Genomic DNA, 18193 nt, shown 5'->3' with positions numbered 1-18193 from the left:
GAGGCTGAGCACATCGTGGTGTGCACAATAAAAGTTTATTCCTCCGTCGTACAATTTGTTGCCATCGTCTTGTTGGCTTCGAACTGCTCCTGGTCTGGATTATCCTGCACCTGGATGAGCTTGCACCCCAACGTCAAAATGCCAGGGAATTGAGCTTACTGAGCAACTAAAAATCACGGAAGCCCGAACAGAGCCCAGAGATACACTGACTGGCGGCTTATAAAAAAATCGTAGCACCTTTCTCAAGATAATGATGGTTAAAAGGCGAAGCTCCCTTGCAACCTGAGTCAAAGTCAAAAATCAAAACTGCTTCGACCATATCAGAATGGCGCAATGACATACATGGCGGCTTCGTAACGCCAGGTTCCCAGGTTCGATTTCGACGACAACGAGGCGTTTTTAAAGCGAAGCTTTATCGTCCCATGTTCCCTGCAGGAAAACAAACTTTCTGTGAAGAATACGGTGAATGATTGTCGGTGAAGGCGGTGGTGGTGGTGAACGTTTATTGGAGCAACAGGGGAAGGGGAAGGGGTGTGGGAGGCCTCCTTAGTCCAGAAGGCCTCGTGACCGCGCTGACTGGAGAGCCCGGGAGACCAGGGCCTGCTGGCGGGCTGGGTCCGGGCTGGTCAGCTCAGTCTCCCACTGCTCCAGGGAGGGTGAGGGGAGGGGGTTAGGTGAGTATGGGCAGGAGAATACTAGATGGTAAGTGGTGAGAGGGGTATTGCAGTGCTGGCAGTGGGAATGGTAGATAGTGGGGGCGATATAGTGTAGGATGGCGTGATTGAAGAATGTGCCAGTTTGTAGTCGGCGGTATGTGTAACATTCGTAGTTGGTGAGCGTGTGATGAGGAGGAGGGTATGTTCTTCGTGTGTGGGTATAGTAAGATAGAAGGGCATTGGAAGTGGTGTCGAGGGGTGTGAGTAAGTCAGGTGGGGATAACTGAGGTGTCCGGCTCGCCGGTTCCTTGGATGGGAATGCCCAGGAGTGAAGCGCTCGGGCGGCAGCATGCGCTGCTTCGTTCCCTGGGAGTCCAGCGTGACCAGGTGCCCAAATGAGTGTGATGGCAAGATCTTCGGGCAACCGTTGTAGGAGAGGGATGGCCTGGGGTGGGGCAAGGCCTGCTTGGTAGAGACGGCAGGCCTGCTGGGAGTCGGAGATGATTGTTAGGGAGTGAAGGCCTGAGTGGGTTGTTGCGGCGTGGGCGATTGCTAGGGCTTCGGCAGTGTCGACCTTGCATGAGCAGTATGTAGCCGCAGTTGCAATCTGCCCCGTGGAGTTGAGAGCGACAAGGGTGGTGCGGGTTGATGTTAGGTCATGGGCGACGTCGGTGTAACGAACCTGAGGGTCGGCTTCATATTTCTTATTGATGTAACGGACTCGTGCCTCCCGCCGGCCTCGGTTGTAGGTGGGGTCCATATGCTGTGGTATGGGAGTCACGCGCAGTCTTGTCCTGATGGTGGGCGGGAGGCGTTGGGGCTGCTCCGCATGATTCGGTGATGGCCAACCCAGCGCTTGGAGCACTGCCCGGCCTGCTGGGGTGAGCGCTAGCCTTCGCAGTTGAGAGGCGCGTTGTGCCTCAATATGCTCAGCAAGGGTGTTATGTAGTCCCAGCTTTAGCAATTTATCATTTGATGTATATGTGGGCAGGCTGAGTGCCGCCTTGTAGGCGTTGCGAATTAAGGCATCAAGCTTGGTGGTTTCGTGCTGCTGAAGGTTAAGGTACGGCGTGGCGTATGTCATTCTGCTTAGTAGGAGAGCTTGCACTAATCGGCATGTGTCCGATTCCGTGAGGCCGTGATTTTTACTGCGTATCCTGCGTATAAGGTGAGTCAGCTGTGTGATGGATGCCTGCAGTTGCGGGAGGAGTGCTGCTCCGGTGCCGTCATGATGAAAGGGGACTCCAAGGATCCGGAGAGTAGGCACTGTGGGTATTGGTTGGCCTAATATAGTTACTTGAGGGTCGGGGGTGGGTGGGGGAGCGAGTCCTCTGGACCGTGCCCTGAGGATGAGGAAGGCGGATTTGGCTGGTTCACAAGTGAGTCCTCTCGGACGAAGGTAGGAGATGGTTTCGTCCACGGCTTGTTGGAGAGCGTCCTGTTGTTCGCCGCTGGAGCCAGAGGTGGTCCAGAGGGTTAGATCATCCGCATATAATGCGTGTCGGAGGTTGGGTATCTTCGCTAGTTTGTCCGGTAGTTGTAATAGAGCGATATTAAAGAGCAAGGGAGAGATTACCGACCCCTGAGGCATCCCCTTGGGGGGCGTGTTGAGAGTTGGTGAGGTGAGTGAACCGAGCTTGATGGTTGCCGTGCGTTCGCTGAGAAATGCCTTGACATAGTTATAGGTTCGGGGGCCACAGTTGGTGCTGTTGAGGTTATCCAAAATTGCTTGGTGTGTAACATGGTCAAAAGCTCCTTTTACATCAAGGGCTAAGATGGCCCGCGGCGTTGTACGGCTCAGCTGGTCGAGCACCTGTTCCTTGAGTTGTAGGAGGACATCTTGCGTGGACAGCTTTTGTCGAAATCCAAACATGGTAAGGGGATAGAGGTCGTGTTCTTCGAGGTGGTTAGTAAGTCGTTGGTGAACCAGGTGTTCAAGCAACTTTCCGATGCATGAGGTCAACGCGATAGGACGGAGTGATTTTGTCGAAACGGGTTTGTGCGGTTTGGGAATAAGTGTTATCTCCGAATGTCGCCATTGCCCTGGCAGAGTTCCTGTTTCCCAGTGATGGTTAAAGAGTTGTAGAAGCGATTCTAAGTCTGCAGTACCCAGGTTGCGGAGGATGCGGTTTGTGATGCGATCCTTGCCTGGTGCAGTATTGCGTTTGAGGTTGGCGAGGATGGACTGCAGCTCATCCATGCTAAACGGGGCATCAAGAATAGAGTTGGGGCAACCAGTATATGCCTGGGTGGGGGCGGGAGGATGGGTTGTGGGTGAGCCAAAAAGGTTGGTTTGGATGCTGTGGAGGAGCTCGCGGGGATGGAGGGAGCTGTTCCGTATGAGTCGCTGTATTTGGTGATTGCTTTGAGTACGCGAATTGGCACCGTCTAGCAGGTGCCGGAGTAGGTGCCAAGTCTTCTTGGTGCTTAGAGTGCCTTTAAGTTGGTCGCAGAATGAGTGCCAGTTTTGCTTGTACAGCGTGGTTGCGTACTCTTGTGCTTGGCGGGAGAGGAGGGCAATACGTTTCCGGAGTTTCTTGTTGTGCCTTTGGTGCTTCCACCGTTTGGTAAGGCTTCTGCGGGCTTCCCAGATGTGAAGTAGGTGTGTGTCGGCTGCAGGATGGTCATCGGTTAACGTTATGTCTTTAGTGTGTTGTTGTGCTTTTTGTTCTAGGGCCTCTGTCCAAGCGGCGAGATTTTCAAGAATGGGTGGCAGTGCAGCTTTATCTTTCCGGAAGGATGGCCAGTCGGTCAGTTTGGCTGTCCCTCGGCGTGCAGGTCTCTTGCGCATGGGAAGTTGCAGCGTGATGAAGTAGTGGTCACTGCCGAGATTTTCTGAGTGGCAGGTCCACGTCGCATGTGGACAGTGCCGAGTCCAGGTGAGGTCGGGTATTGTGTCTCTTGTTACACTGTTACCAGTGCGGGTGGGGAACGAGAGATCATTGTGAAGTACTAGGTTGTGGTTGTGAGTTGCTCTTAGGAGGGCAGTGCCTTTTTTGGTGTCCCTTGCGTACCCCCATGCTTGATGCGGAGCGTTAAAGTCTCCCAGTACAATGAGAGGGTCCTGTTTTGAAATCCGAGTGGCCGCATGTAGCAATGCGTCAATTGTCTGGAGGCTGTTGCTGGGTGGGCTGTAGATATTGAGGATGTAGGTGCTGGTATTACAAGGTTGCTGGGGCAGGAGCTCCACGAATGTGTTCGGTATATCTTGACTCAGTGGATGGGGCTGCGCCGGTAGGAATTATGTATCAGGATAGCCGTCCGGTGAAGTGGGTCGTGCGTATATGGCGCGTAACCCGAGAGGGTTGGGTTAGGTGTATCCGTTTCCTGCGGCGCCATAACTTCCGGAGTAGTTGCAGTGAGATAGAGAGCCAGCTGGCTGCGTTTGCTATTGAAGGAGCGGCAGTTCCATTGCAACACAGTAAACCAATCGTTGGGGCGTTTAGTCATGGTACGGATGATGTTTGGGTTTCTTGGTGAGGTGGGTAGAGTGCATGGTTTCGTGGATGTTCTGTATAGATTTCTCGAGTTTGTTCTGTCTGTCTGTCAGGCCTTGAAGTTCTTTACATAAGGGAGCTATGGTTGCTGCCTGGGATTCAGTGATAAGCTTAACAGTTTGTGAGAGCTTGTCTTCCAGGATGGCGTGTATGCTGTCGAGATCGAGGGGTGCCGGTGGGCTGAGGGGGAGAGGAGACGAGACAATAGCATTGATTTTCTCAGTTATCTCAGTGAGTTGGCGTTGGAACTCGATTTGTTGTTGTTGAAGCTGAGCTATGGCTTGTATGTAAGGGGGTGGGGGGTGTTTGTTTGTGGTGGATGGGGAGGAGATTGAGTGATTGTTGGTGGGGGAGGGGAAAGGGATGGAGCAGCGGAAGAGTGAGAAGCATTTGCTGACCAGCTTACCGGACGGTTGGATGTCTTGGGGTCCCGCGGGGGGTGAGGCCCTGTAGTCTGCGGCAGGGCCGGGAAGTCCTCAGATGTTAGATGAGGGCATGGTGGACCGGTGGCTGTCGGTGCTTAAGCGGGATTCACACGACGGAGAAACCCTCTCTTTTTGGCCCGCGGGACCCGCTCACGTGACCGGTTTTAGGCTCCACCCCTCGGTGGGGATAGCACGCGGTGGCTCCGCGAAAGAAAATGCCTCCGCGTGTTTTCGCTCGACGGCGGTGGCCCTCGGCGGGGAATAAAACCTGTTCCTCGGCGCTGTCGTCTGCTACTCACTCCGCGTAGCTCCGCACGTGTGGATGCGCCGCCAGGCCGGATAATCCGGTCACGTGCTGTTGACGTCACATATCCGTCCGCCTCCGTGAGAGGGTTCCTCCGTCGTGTGAATCCCGCTTTAGGCGCGTCAGGGAGGTGGCGTCTCGGGCACTCCTTCCCGGCCGTGATATGAGGCTCGTTACAGAGTTTGCACTGAGGGCAGCATGAGTGGTCCTGTGGTGGATCGACCTGTCCGCAGGTCGGACAGTGAGCACGGTCGGGATGGGGACACACATCGGGCCGGTGCCCTACATCACCACACTGTTTGCAGACTTGGATGGTGCGGCGGTAGGGTCGGCAGCGTATCAGTTCACAGTTCACTTTCACGTAGTAGGGAACTCGGGTGCCGTTGAAAGTTAGCAGCGCCGATTTGGTGCGGCCCATTAGTCGAGCGTGGATGAGGTATGGCCGGTTGGGTTCCGTGTATTCGAGGAGTTTCTCCTGGGTGATATCGTCGGGAAGTCCGTGTATGACTCCGCGCGAGGTGCCTGGGGGAGGTTTCATATATGCGGTCATTTGAAATTGTGTCTTGCGTATCGGAATGCTGGTAAGATGCGAGAGTTTGTCGGCTACATATGGGTCGGGTGTGCCGATCACGAACAAATTTTGCTGTGGTTGAAGTTGGACGGTAACGAGAGCACGAATGTTTGTCGGAGATGCCACTGGCTTGCATGAGTCCATAGGAGATTTCTTGGTTGGACAGATCTTGAACCCGGAATCCATTGTGAGGTCGAAACACAGTTACGTAGTGGTTGGACGGAAGCCGAGGCGGTGGTATCGAGCGCGCCGGCGATTCAGGAGAGCAGGAGAGCGTGCCTGTTTGTCGTTGCGTTTGCCGGTCTTGCGGTCGGCTACGACTTGTAGCCAAGGATTGGGCACGTGGATGGTGCGGCCACTAAGGGGGTCGTAGCCCATGGTTGAACAATGCCGTGTCGGGGTGTCACTGTCGTTGTCAGCAGCGCTGGTAGTATCCATTGGGGGTTGATTGTCAGCAGCGCTGGTAGTAGGGGAGAGTCGGGAGGAATGGGACACTTTTCACAAATGCATTTTTAGTTTTGTTTATTTTGAACGCAAAAAGATGGTTGATGGATTATAGTACAAGTCGGAACAAGATGCGCAAATTCTGAGAAACACGGGCTACTGCCACTTCTAGCGCCACTGCAAAAAAATAATTTCTAACAGCTAAAATCTGTCCCATTCCACCCGTCCCTTCGGGTGGAGTGGGACATCCTTTGGGAGGAATGGGACGCCAGTAAAGTATCGGTCCCAACGTCTTCAGCGGACATTAAAAGCCGATAGTTCCACATCAAACTTGAAGCAAGCTTGCAGGCGCTTCGTTCCCCCAATAGTTTTTGGCCCTGGCAGCTTCATCACAATATCCGTCATTGGCACAGTCCCTATATCTTTCTGCGGAGGAAAGTAAAACTTTGAGCTCTCTTCTTTCTTTCGGAGGAACTGGACAATGACGTCAATATTGTCACTACTTTCGACTCTACCCGTGTAATAAACGTCAGATTTTTTCTTACCAAATCTGACGAGGACAAAATCGCCTTTTTTCACTTGAAAAGTTTCGTTTGGGCAATCGGCCTCAGAAATGTCCCGCCTCTCATTATCGGAACCCGACATGTCACTGTCTGAATCATCAAATGCAATGGCAACAGTGTCGTCTTCACTTGAGGAACTGAACTCCTTCTGAAGTCGCCGTTTCTTTTTTGGGCGGGTAGTGGCGACAGTCTTAGCTGTGATAAGCGCTCTTTTTTTCAGACTCTGTCGTGCCAGCCTCTCTGCAGCTTCTTGTTCAATCGCATGCTTCTCGGGTGTATCCGTAAGGACTTTTGTCCTACCTTTCTTCCTTCCTTTTTGCCCTGTCTTACGCGGTGCAGCCTTAGGGTAGGGCCTTAGGTCACTTGGAACAATCCGGCTGGGAGATGCAGTTGACGTCGAGGCTGCGTTGCCGACAGTAGGTGGGAAGACATCTGTAGAGACGTTGCGAGCTCCATGGCCGTTTGTCTCAAAGTTCAAATCACTTTCCAGTCGGCTTGCGCTGTCCGTTTTCTCGGTGATGGTGGCCGTCTGTCGTGACACCTCTCCGCTTACGGACGTTTCGGGTCTGTCAGTGACTGATGACATCATGTAGTCATCCGAAGTGAAGGGCTCGCTATTGAAAGGCCAAATTCCAGTTTTCTGAAAGCCCGAGATTATGTTCTTTTGTGTCACCGTTAATACGTAGGCGGATCCAACTTGTTGTGCAACATTGTGGATGGAGATGGTCTTCCCAGGGTTATTTATGAGCCAATCATTGCAAGCAGCGTTGTACCGAGATTTAAATGGTCCGTACACGGACACATCCAGTGGCTGCAGGCGGTGGCTACAGTGTGGGGGAAAGGTCAGAAGAATGACTCCGCTCTCTTTGGCCTTGTTGATGGTGTTGATGCTCACATGGCTTTCGTGATTGTCGAGAATTAAGAGAATTGGTTCCTCCTTCGAGCACTTCGTATGTCTCACAGTGTGTTCTAATGCCAACAAAAACAGTTCGCTGGACATCCATCCCGACTTGCTTGCCAAACCGAGGCTTCCTGCCGGGGCGCCTTTCAGAAAAAAATCTTTAAACCTCACGCGTGGAAAAATGAACACTGGTGGCAGGGCGTTTCCGATGGCATTAACAGTGCACAAAACAGTCACCAGTTCGCCGCGTTCTGCGGATGTGACCTGACCGATTTGCTTTTCTCCACGTGCTGCTACTACCTTTGGTGGGTTGTGTGCAGTTGTGAAGCCCGTTTCATCACAATTGTAGATGCGGTCCGGAGTTAGCTTGTATCGGTCGTAGACACTTTTCAGGTTTGAAAGGAAAGCATCGACGTTGTTCTTATTGAAGCTTGTTGCCCGACCCAGACTGGTCGCTTCTGGCGATCGAAGCGATAGCTCGGGATGGCGGTCCATAAAGCCCATAAACCAGTCTCTTCCAGCTACCTTGTTCTGTTCCCATGACGCCGGGCACTTCCGGTTTAAGGCTGTTGCAAACTCGTACGCCAGTGAACGGACTTGCATTCTCGTAAGCCCATAGTGCATTTTGCTTGCTTTCAGCAAATATTCTTTCAAGAGTACTTCATCTTCTGTTGTGAAGACCATTCCGCAGACCAAATTGGACTTGAACATGATGCCACCTGTGTCACCGCATTCTCTGTACTTCTTCACTGCTCGGCCAAGCGATGATTTTGATATTTCAAAAGATTCTGCTACGTCTCTTATACTTTTCTTTTCATCGCACACCAATCTCACAGCATCCAGGATCAAATTGTTCGATGTTTGAGCTCTGTCGGGATGCTTCCTCTTGTAAACCCGCGGCATCTTCCTGAAAATGAAAATGAATCAAAAATTGGCAAATGTAAATATTCACGCACACCAAGCACGCTTAACGTCCTTGCATGCACGTAACAGCACTCCTATTGCTTCATACTATTCACGTGCGTATTCCGGGCTTCTCGCAAATGTGTTCAGTAATCACACCTTTTTAGTGGAGAAACATTGCATTTTATGATGCCCCGTTGGTTTAGCGCGTCTTAACGTCAACTGTCGCAGAAACAGCCTGTATGTTATTTAACATCACGGCACCAAGCATTTGTACACTTTAAATAACAAATAAACAAATAACTGCTTTCGGAACTAAAGCGGCACAGCATTGGAGCTTATTCGCTAGACACAGCACCAGCCGTATGGTGGGGAGGAATGGGACACTGTCCCATTCCACCCGCGACTCAAATGTCCCATTCCTCCCCAGGTGGTGTGCCCAACGAAAAATACATTCAATGGCGAAAATTCTCTTGTTAGGGCTAAACTTGTTATTGCACGATGTACGACCCTAACGCCTGTTTTCGAAGAAAAATTGGTATCAGCATAGGCAGGGCGGTTTAAAATTGAGAGAGGTGTAATTGAGTAAGCGGATACTTACTTTTGACACGTGAAAAACGAGAGTTGTAGTCAGAGAAAGCTCCATCCGCTGAAGACGGCCACCATTACAGCCAGGCTATCGGTATGCTAGCGCCATCTCGTGAGCAGCCGATGAACGTGTTTGAACTAACTCCTGGAGAGATAAACGAGCTGTCCCATTCCTCCAACCGTCCCAAACCTCCCGACTCTCCCCTATCCATTGGGGGTTGATGAGCAGCGTCTTGGGAGGTGGAGGCGCCGTCATTTGGCATGGTTGAGTTCCAGAGAGGCTTCCGCGGCGCGAGCGACGTGCTGGGAGTAGAACACTAGTGGCCTGGCTTCGCCGGCACGGCGAAGAAGTGGCCGCCCCGCTGGGCCTGACGGCGAGGCCTAGCTGCGGTTCCGGCGTGGTCGGAGTTGAAGAACGAATAATTCTACTTTCCGGTAGCTGGGAAGGCACAATTTGGTGTCCACGGGTTCCTCACATTGTAAGGAAATCCATGGTACAGTTCACAACTTGATAGAGACGGAAAGATCGCATTTGGGAGGACACAAAGCGGGAGCCGATACGAGCCGGAAAAAAAATGATTCCCGTGCCCGGAATCGAACTTGGGTTGCTCGGGCTATGCTCCATCCGATTGCTCCATTTCGACATAGTCGAAGCGAACTCCAAGAAGCAGGTACCAATTTGCGCCGTACACTTCAAACCCAAATATTGTTCCTGCGCAGTGCACACGTGAAAGTTTCTGTGGGTATTCTAGAAAAGTAGCGCGTACGTCGGTGTAGCAAGTACTCACTGTGAGGGATTGGCCAGCCAAATAATTCATCACAAGGAAGCGATCGCATTCAACCATCATCGTCGTTAGACGGAGGAGTGCATGATTTTAGATGCGCCTGCATCTCATTCACTCGCCTTGTCCCTCCATACGGCGTTGTTGTCCGTCCACACCCCTCCCCCATTTTCCTCGCCGCGCGAGCTGCGCTCTCCGCCGCTCACCCCCTCTCCTCTCTGATAGCGAACACTCTCTCGCGAGGGGCATTGGATTGGGTTCGATTGGATTGGCTTGGGTTGGGTTGGATTAAAGTGGATTGTGTTGGCTTGTGTTGCGTCATAGCCGCGCCACGTTGCTTCATAGCCGCGGCAGGGGGTTCACGGCACGTTTCACGCGATGGGAGAATCAACCTAACGGAAACAACAACGGAACCCCCTATGCATTTCCTTCATGCCCCTATGCGTCGCATCTACACAGGGGTTCCCGCGAGGGGAGGTGGGAGAAATTTTTTTCTTGATGCGCTTAATGTGCTTGCGCTTATCATCATCATCGTTTTGAGAAACCCATTGTGTAAAGTTGCTATTACTGCGGTGCGTTTTGGCGCGACATCGAGCGCCATTGGTGAGGCATAGGAAGCTTCGCTTGAAATACTTTCTTTTTTTGTTTTTGTTTATAGAGGAGGAAGATAAGAAACGTTTATTGCAGCCGATATAAGACGAAAAGAAAGGGAAGTGGATAGCATCTTGTTTTTCCTCTAGAGGAAATTTCAAGCAAATCTTTATATGGCTTGTGTTACGCGTGCATTTTTGTTGTGCGTGAGAAAAAGCGGCCCCATGTTGACTTGCTGCGATAGAACAGTGCTCCTTCAAAGTCTCTAGCCACACCCTTTTACCCCTTATTTTTAAGCTCAATAATGTCTTACCAGCCGTCCAATTCTCTAACCATGTGTATATAAATCATCTAATTGATCCCGAGGACATCCTTCACACCTCCACATTAGGGTCGTCCCTAAAACCTCCTACATTGGCGGCGTTCAGGACTTCTGTCTTCTTTCGTTTTCGTGAGGCGACCGCAACTCATCGCCGATTACCAAATAGCTTGCACTGACGTCACTATAGCTGCCATGTTGGTGCACTGTGTATAACGCGGTCATCTGCCGCTCTTATCCTCAGCAGCGCTCACAAACCTGTAATAGTGACTTCTGTCCGCGTTTCACTTCATGAATGCTGCAAGTAATCCTTTCACAATATTAAAAGCTTCTGATAAAATGTATTTTGACATATACAAGTCCATTTTCTTAAAGAAGTATTCTTGGGCTACCAAGGTTTTGAGTTTTCTTGTTACTAGAGACAAGCTGTCACCGTCATTCTTTTCCCTGCTTCCTTCGGCATCGCTCGGTCGTAGAGCTGTGTACTGGTCAGCAATTGCCAGCGGTGGCGTGCCGGTGTTTCCACCTCGGGCGGCGGCGTGGCGAGCGAACAGTGCGGCGGAGGTCGCGACTGGATCGGCGGCGTAGAGCAGAAAAGGACAGGGGTGGGGGGTAAATTCGAGTGTAAGGGGAACCGTGGAAGGGGGGCTCGCATTTATTTATTTTTTTCTGAAGGGCTGCATCGTCTCCGTTGTGAACAGTTCATCCAATGGTACGCCTTAGGAGGTGCACTGTCCTGACTGTAACCAATGTTGGACGTTTTAGGGTTGATCCCAATGTGTAAGTCTCTGGGATGGACCCAGGAGGTACGCTTTGGGAGGTGGGATGTCAGCACGTTTTTGGGACATCCCTGGGACATGGTGTGTCAATTATCTGGGTGTGATGTGTATGTAGCGCGCTGCAGTGTGTCATGGTGGTCCGACTGAAAACGACGACGAAGCGCTTGAGCACGCGAGTCGTGCACATGCAGTTTCCCTTTCACATGCACGCCATGGCCTCCGACGGCCTTCGTTCCACCGCTACTTCCAGAAAAAAACTGCACGCGCACGTACGGCTTACGTGCTTCAGAGACTTCGTCTTCGTCTTCCGTCGGAGCACCGTTACACATGCGAGCTTGCTATTCGTATTTTAAGCAGCTTCGCAGGCCATCCACGCCAAAGAGTGGAACAGCTCCTAATTATTTATTTGCTTGTTGCAACTCTGAGAGCGCAGAGTAGCCGACTAAGTCGTGGCTAGTCACCCCTGCGCACGCGTCGTTATCGTTGACCGCATTATCATCACCATCATCACGCACACGTGCAGCTCCTCGCGCTGCGGTTCCGTCCAATAGTTGAACGCCACCGTCCTGCTGACTGAGAGACGACAAACGCAGTGTTCCATCGAGTTTCGTGGAGTGCATCCCAAGAGAGGCCTCCCCTCTCAGTTGGTAACCGCCACAGCGCCGTGCCAGTCTTCCCCGGGTGACCGTACCTCGAGCTCGCTATGAAGTCTGCGGTCGACCGGGAGGCGCCATCCGCTTCCCATGCATGGTACGAGTGCGTAGCAGTATATGATCATACCGTGGTTGAATCGCAGTCACGTCCAGCGGCACCATCTTCCTGTTCCAGCAATCGATCTCGGGTCCGCATCGCGGCAGCCAGGTGCAGCGGCCGAGGTCAGCGTGCTGGAGCAGTTGAAGTGCACGCCCACGCGTCCAGTGGCTGACTGAAAGCGCGACCAAGCAAGACCGAAGCCAGGCTACTCGAAGATTCGTCGGTGCCACAGGTACGTACGACGCTCAACCATACCTGGAAGATCAATAGCGCACGTGGCGGTCACAAGGGCGCCCAGACACAAGGAGAAAAAGGGACCCAGCGAAAGCCCAAACGGCAGTGAAACCTTGATGTACAGTATATCGGATAGTTCGGGCGCTACATACCGTCTATAGTCAGCGCTTACTAAAATTCGTTTGTATACTTGCACGCGGCCGCAGTAGTTACCTCTTCAGCATACGTTTAATTGGAAGGCGCTGTGACTGGAGTCCCCCAAGGAACCACGGATTGCGACGTCCGTGGAATGTCCGAAAAACGGCCGAACATCCTATGCCAATTTCGGGCGGCCACTGTACGTCCTTGTTTTGATATACCATAGCGGACGTAGAGATTCAGCAACGGATTTACAAAGGATATAGATTTTCGTATGTCCCAAGGATTGATTGATTGTGGTGTTTAACGCACCGACGCTTCACAGGCGATGAAGCACGCCGTTCTGGAGGGCTCTGGATAAAATTTGACCACCTGAGGATCTTTAACGTGCGCGGAAATCTCGTACACACGGGTATCACCTCCATCGAAAAATCGTATGTCCGAAAGACATCCGCCTATGGACATACAAAGTTTCCGCGAAGCGTCAAATATTGGCGTAAATTGAACAAACGAGAAAAACGGAAAAGCTACTCTGCTTTTCAATTGAACATATTTTGTACGAAACCCTGACTTGTATATTGCAAGTTTCATTTGCGTGTTACTAAAATTACGCCTAACTTTTAACCTTTTTTGAAGCAACTCACCGACTCCAACGATAACCTTTTTAGGGAAGGGCATACTATAAGATTTGCGAATTGTTAACATAAGGTGTGAAGCAAGATTACTGTGTTTGAGCATACTGGTCTTCCCGATAGTGCGTCGCTGTTGTGGGTTATAGCCTTCAATGCAAGGACATGTGCTTCTCGTTAATACATTTCATTCCGACAGTATTTACTTAACTTCTGAAATACACCCAATTTCGGACGTTCAGATGAACCTACAAAAGTTCTCCATATGGACATCCCACGGACGTACATGGTACGTCCATCGGCACTCAAACGGACGTCCAGCAGTCTGCAGACGTCCGACAAAGTTGGAGTGGAAGTACGTCGGATGGCCAACAGATGTCCGGTGGTTGCTTGAGGCCTGTAGATACGGACGAAGAGGCAGGCGTTCTTGCTGGATGTAGATCGGCTGGGTTCCTTCATAAGCGCAACACAAGTTAGGCAAAACCAAATTTGATCATGATTGTGACTTTGAGTCCGTTCAATGGTGATAAATAATAACAAGGACACCTAACCACTCTTTGCGGTGTAGTTGCAGGTTGCATAGAGAGTCCGAGCAAAAAGTCGACATTTGGGGGAACGTCCTTTGCAACTCCCCTAAATGACTACTTATGTAATTATCATGTTCAAATTACTCCTGTAGGCTCCAACACATGCCTCTAACACATATTTCTACGTTGAAGGCCACAACGCATCTGCTTTGTACGGTCGCCTTGAGTCGGCGAGAGTCACCCAGCTGTGGGGCTTTTGAGATGCGAGATGGTCTGGCTTGCCGGATGCCTCTGGTTCGTATCCTACCTAGACCCACCCAATTTATCTCAACTCCATTAGTACTCAACTTTATTAACAACAGCTGTAATGCTGAATTTGACATATACGCCACATTTCCCATACAGTTACTGTTAACAGCTGCTGTTGGGTATTCAACAACTACGTCGAATAGTATTCAGCGTATCAGTGATCTTCTACTTGTTTTTTTTTTTAGCTGTCGGTCACTTTGTTAGCCATTTGTTGAGCGACGCCAAATTTTCAACCTACCCCGTTAACTAATGCTTAATTAAGGCTGTAGACGTTCAGAATTTGACGCCACCATTATTATCACTTGATGCAGACCCGGAATTACGTTTTTAACTTTCAGATGGAGTGCCCCAACGGTACATGCACCGTCTCGTTCATCGGCTGTGGAAAGAGGCAGGGGCTGGGGGCTGAATCCCTGCGTAAGCCCACCGTGCACGCGGACCTTGTTCTCCGGAATGCCTTCTTTGTGGTTGTCCGGGGAGTGCTTTCTCTGGTCGACGTGGAGCCCTGTTCTAAATCTGTCATCCAGCTGGACACGGCAGCAGCCTGCAAGCCACTGCCGGTTTTCCGCCTGGAGCGCAAAACGCCGCTTCCTTACCCAACCTGCGGCAAAACGATAAAGGTATACAGCACAGGCTGGCTGGTCACTGCTTTGCGCTAGTGGAACCGTTGTGCTGCAGAGTTGTTCGTGCTTTCAGCTTTCCTGGACATTGCTTTATAACCTCTGTGTGTGTACTTGGAAATGTTAAATAAACTAGAAAATTGTCACAGCTTGTTTAAAATTGGTAGGCACCCAACCGAAACCTCAGTTTGTGGGCAATGTGCTCAGTTGTGCACCTCACAATCATTGAACTAAAGAGTTAATCGACTGCAAGAATCAATAACGATTAAGTAGCCAACCCAGAAACCACTGGTAACAAGCTCGGGGTCTTTAGGGCCAGGCTTATATAAAACACCGCTTTAAGAAGTTGGAACCGAAGTCAACTTCTTCCCGAATTCCTAAAGCGTAAGGGTGACTTTGGGGCTACTAACCAGATCTGGTTAGCTAGGCCTTCGTCACCCTTATGCAATTAGAGCGTTGTTCAAAATTTTTTCACGAGTCATAAGCTGAATAGTTCATAGATTTCTATGAAGCTTGGGATTAACCACATTATTCTTTATAAAAAGAAGCTTGTGAATGGGGAGATTTCGCAAATAAAATTGGTTTGTTAGTATCGGAACCAGAACGCGCGAGAATTTTAGGAAAAAGTGAAAATTCGTACCCGCTCATTAGCATAACTATAGGGGGTTGTTATTAGCTGAGAAATGCTAAGACCGCCAGTTGGTACTTGATTCATGTTGGACTGTGCTAATAAGTGCTTACAGAGGACGAATGATGGAACACATACGCAAGACGAGCGCAAACTGTCAACTGCCTTATTCACAAAACACAGACGGTTTTATGAGCATACAGTAGGTGAAAGAAAAAGATCAATATAAACAATAAAATGCGATCAGGCGTGTTCTCCTTGTCAAACCATTTTCAATAAGTTGAGTCTCTCCCTGTGATGCACCGAGTTCGCTCGTCTTATGCACGTGTTATGTCATTCGTCTCCTGTAAAAACTTAGCACAGCCAAACATAGTGTTATTAGGTTCATGTTTCTTTTGAAGAATTAGCTAATTAAAAAAATTTGGAACTGAAATTAGGCTTAGATTATTCGTCATCAGTTTTTTTTAATTTCGAACTGGAATTAGCATCGATTTTCATTATTCGGCATCCGTTACTTCTGAGGAAATTAGTACCTCCTTATTTCCTTTAAAAAAGCTGGTGACGAAGAACATAGTTTCTTTGATTTACCGCAATGGCTATAGAGTTACGTCCGACAAAACCGAAAATGAAATAACGTTACGTTCAACGGAACTTTAACCTTAATTTTAGAGACACAAACAAAAAATGGCTTTCAGAGGTACAGTGCACAAGCAGCTACAGTTTAGGAGGAAAAAAACCTAGAAAAGAAACTTACGACTGTTTGAGATACACAGGAATCAGAAAGTGTAGAGAAAGAAGGCGCAGAGCAAATTGATATAGTACAGTAGTCTGCCAATTCAGGAAGCGAAACGCAGCCACGTGCATCCAGCGTGACCCATTATTGTAGTACAGTAAATCTTCGTTACAAGAGACATTCAAGGGACTCGAGAAAGACGTCTCTTGCAACCAAGGTCTCTTGTATGCGATGTTGCTCACATACGAAAACCAACAAAACTGTTTTCATTCAAATGTCCCTTATAACCAAGTGTGTCTTGTAACAGAAGTCCCCTGTAACGAGGCTTTACTGCATTTACAGACGTGCACTTTGTTTGCTCCAATTTACATCAGAGCAGAAAGTCGTACTGTTATGTATACATTTCATATACTTTACATATACGTTATATACATTCTATGTTCTCAATTCGAGCTAATTAGGAACCTCCTACTTCCCCGTGCAGATCAATGCCGACCGAAGAGGCCAGCTTACACCTCAAGCCACCGTACATCTTCAAGTACATCAACAAGAATGGCCAAAACCCTTCAGCGAGTCCTTTGCAATGTAGCAAAGAGCCTGCAGATTGAACGAGTCGGGAGACAGCACCAAGCAGGCAGCGACAGCTTGCTCACCGGCGCAGTCTTCTTCTGGATTGGACCATTGAATTTTCTCTGGAAAATCAACCTCCGCACAGCCATGTCCAATTTTCGCCCGGCTGTAGGTGTTACCGATCTGCCCATTCCTTCAGAGTTGCTATGGGTCATGCAGACTGAGTGCGTGATCTCCGCTCCACTTTGCTGCTACCTTTTCATTGGGGAATCTGAGGACACATGCCTAAAAACAGTTGCCATTGTTTTTACGGTGGCATTTCAACGTGCTATCAATAAAGTGTTTGCTGCAGTTGCGTTTTTTACCCCATATAGTCTGTCCCAGGATACTGACTTCAGATGGCGCTGCTGGTATATATGGCCCACCCAACAACACCCACGGTTAATTAACTGTTGGTCGTGGGTGCCACACACAACTTATATGCTTGCCGTGTGGCTCGTCACGCAAAGCACACGTACCGTAATTACCCGATTCTAACGCGCCCCCGATTCTAACGCGCACCCGATTTTCCTGGCAAAAAAAAACGAAAAAACTTGCACCTCCGATTGTAACGCGCACGGGACTTTGTGACCCAGACAAACGAATGCGAGAGAAATGGGCGATTAATTTCCCGAAGTAATCTCACTCATCTCACTCCTCGTCGCTCTCCGGTGGCCACAACATCTCGGCCTCAGTGCCTTCAAGCGCGTTCGCGATGCCACATTTCTGAACGAACGTTCAATCATGGTCTTTGGAATCGTAGCCCACGCCTCGCACGCCCATCCCTAGAGCTTTTCCAGAGGTGCACGCTTCAGCGAACCGCTCTTTTTGAACGTGTGGGAGCCGCTGCTGCCATTGCTGTTATCAAGCGCGCAAGTGAAACTATTTGACGATTTGTGTGAACTCAAATAGAAAAGCCTAGGCGCCTAGGCTTGCTGCGCCCGAAAAATCGTTGCTAAAAGCTTTGGTGCCTTCTTGAGATGGCGATGGCGATGGGTGGGACGAATTTTTCGCTGTTTCAGCAGTTTCGGTTTTGTATCCGATTCTAACGCGCATGCAATTTTTCGGCCTATTTTTTCGGAAAAAAAGTGCGCGTTAGAATCGGGTAAATACGGTAATGCCACGCAAACGCTAAAGTACAACGAAAGCACATTCAGCCTGTCTTTGTGAAGAATGCTGTGTACCTTGTTCCTAGTTCGTGGATAAACTGAGAACTTGTACATGAATAGTGGGACAAACATCCATAGTACAATTCATCGTGATCGTCGTATTTATGTTAACTGGAGGTCTAAAGACTAAGGCACCTCCCATTGGCTTGGAACTGCTCCTGGCCTACATGAGCCGCCGTGCACTTTTTTCATTCCACCAATACTAGGCAATATATTTTGAAAGGAACAAAACAAATCTGGCACTGATTTTGTCCCCACTAAACCAATCCACCCGCGGCCACCTGTGCCACGCTAATGTGAATCCACATTAAGCCAAGCCAGGTTCCAAACAGTGGCATTAATAGAATGCACTGAATTACCCTAAATCAAACGAGCATATCTAAGCAATCTCGCTTTTGTCTGCCTTAACACTCAACGGTACTCAACAATTCAAGCTGAATAAATGACTAAACCATAGCTGAATAGCTAACCAATATTTCACATACGAGTGCTGGCGTGAGCGGGGCAAAAGACGCCACAAA

General features: G+C 49.8%; 1 protein-coding gene across 1 annotated transcript; it reads right to left on the bottom strand.

The window, feature by feature from the left end:
- Positions 1 to 5925: 5925 nt before the first annotated feature.
- LOC144153852 (uncharacterized) lies at positions 5926 to 9055 on the bottom strand. Its single transcript, XM_077685579.1, has 2 exons — positions 8866 to 9055; positions 5926 to 8268 (listed from the first exon to the last, which is right to left on the bottom strand). The coding sequence occupies exon 2, from the start codon at positions 8262 to 8264 to the stop codon at positions 6192 to 6194; it is 2073 nt and encodes a 690-aa protein (XP_077541705.1). The 5' UTR covers positions 8265 to 8268; positions 8866 to 9055; the 3' UTR covers positions 5926 to 6191.
- Positions 9056 to 18193: the final 9138 nt, after the last annotated feature.

This window comes from Haemaphysalis longicornis, unplaced genomic scaffold, assembly GCF_048455015.1.
Source record: "Haemaphysalis longicornis isolate Haplotype H1 unplaced genomic scaffold, Haemaphysalis longicornis Haplotype H1 scaffold_9, whole genome shotgun sequence".
NCBI classification, from domain to species: Eukaryota; Metazoa; Arthropoda; class Arachnida; order Ixodida; family Ixodidae; genus Haemaphysalis; species Haemaphysalis longicornis.
The sequence above is the reverse complement of the archived record's forward strand: the minus strand, read 5'-3'. Positions and strand labels throughout refer to the sequence as shown.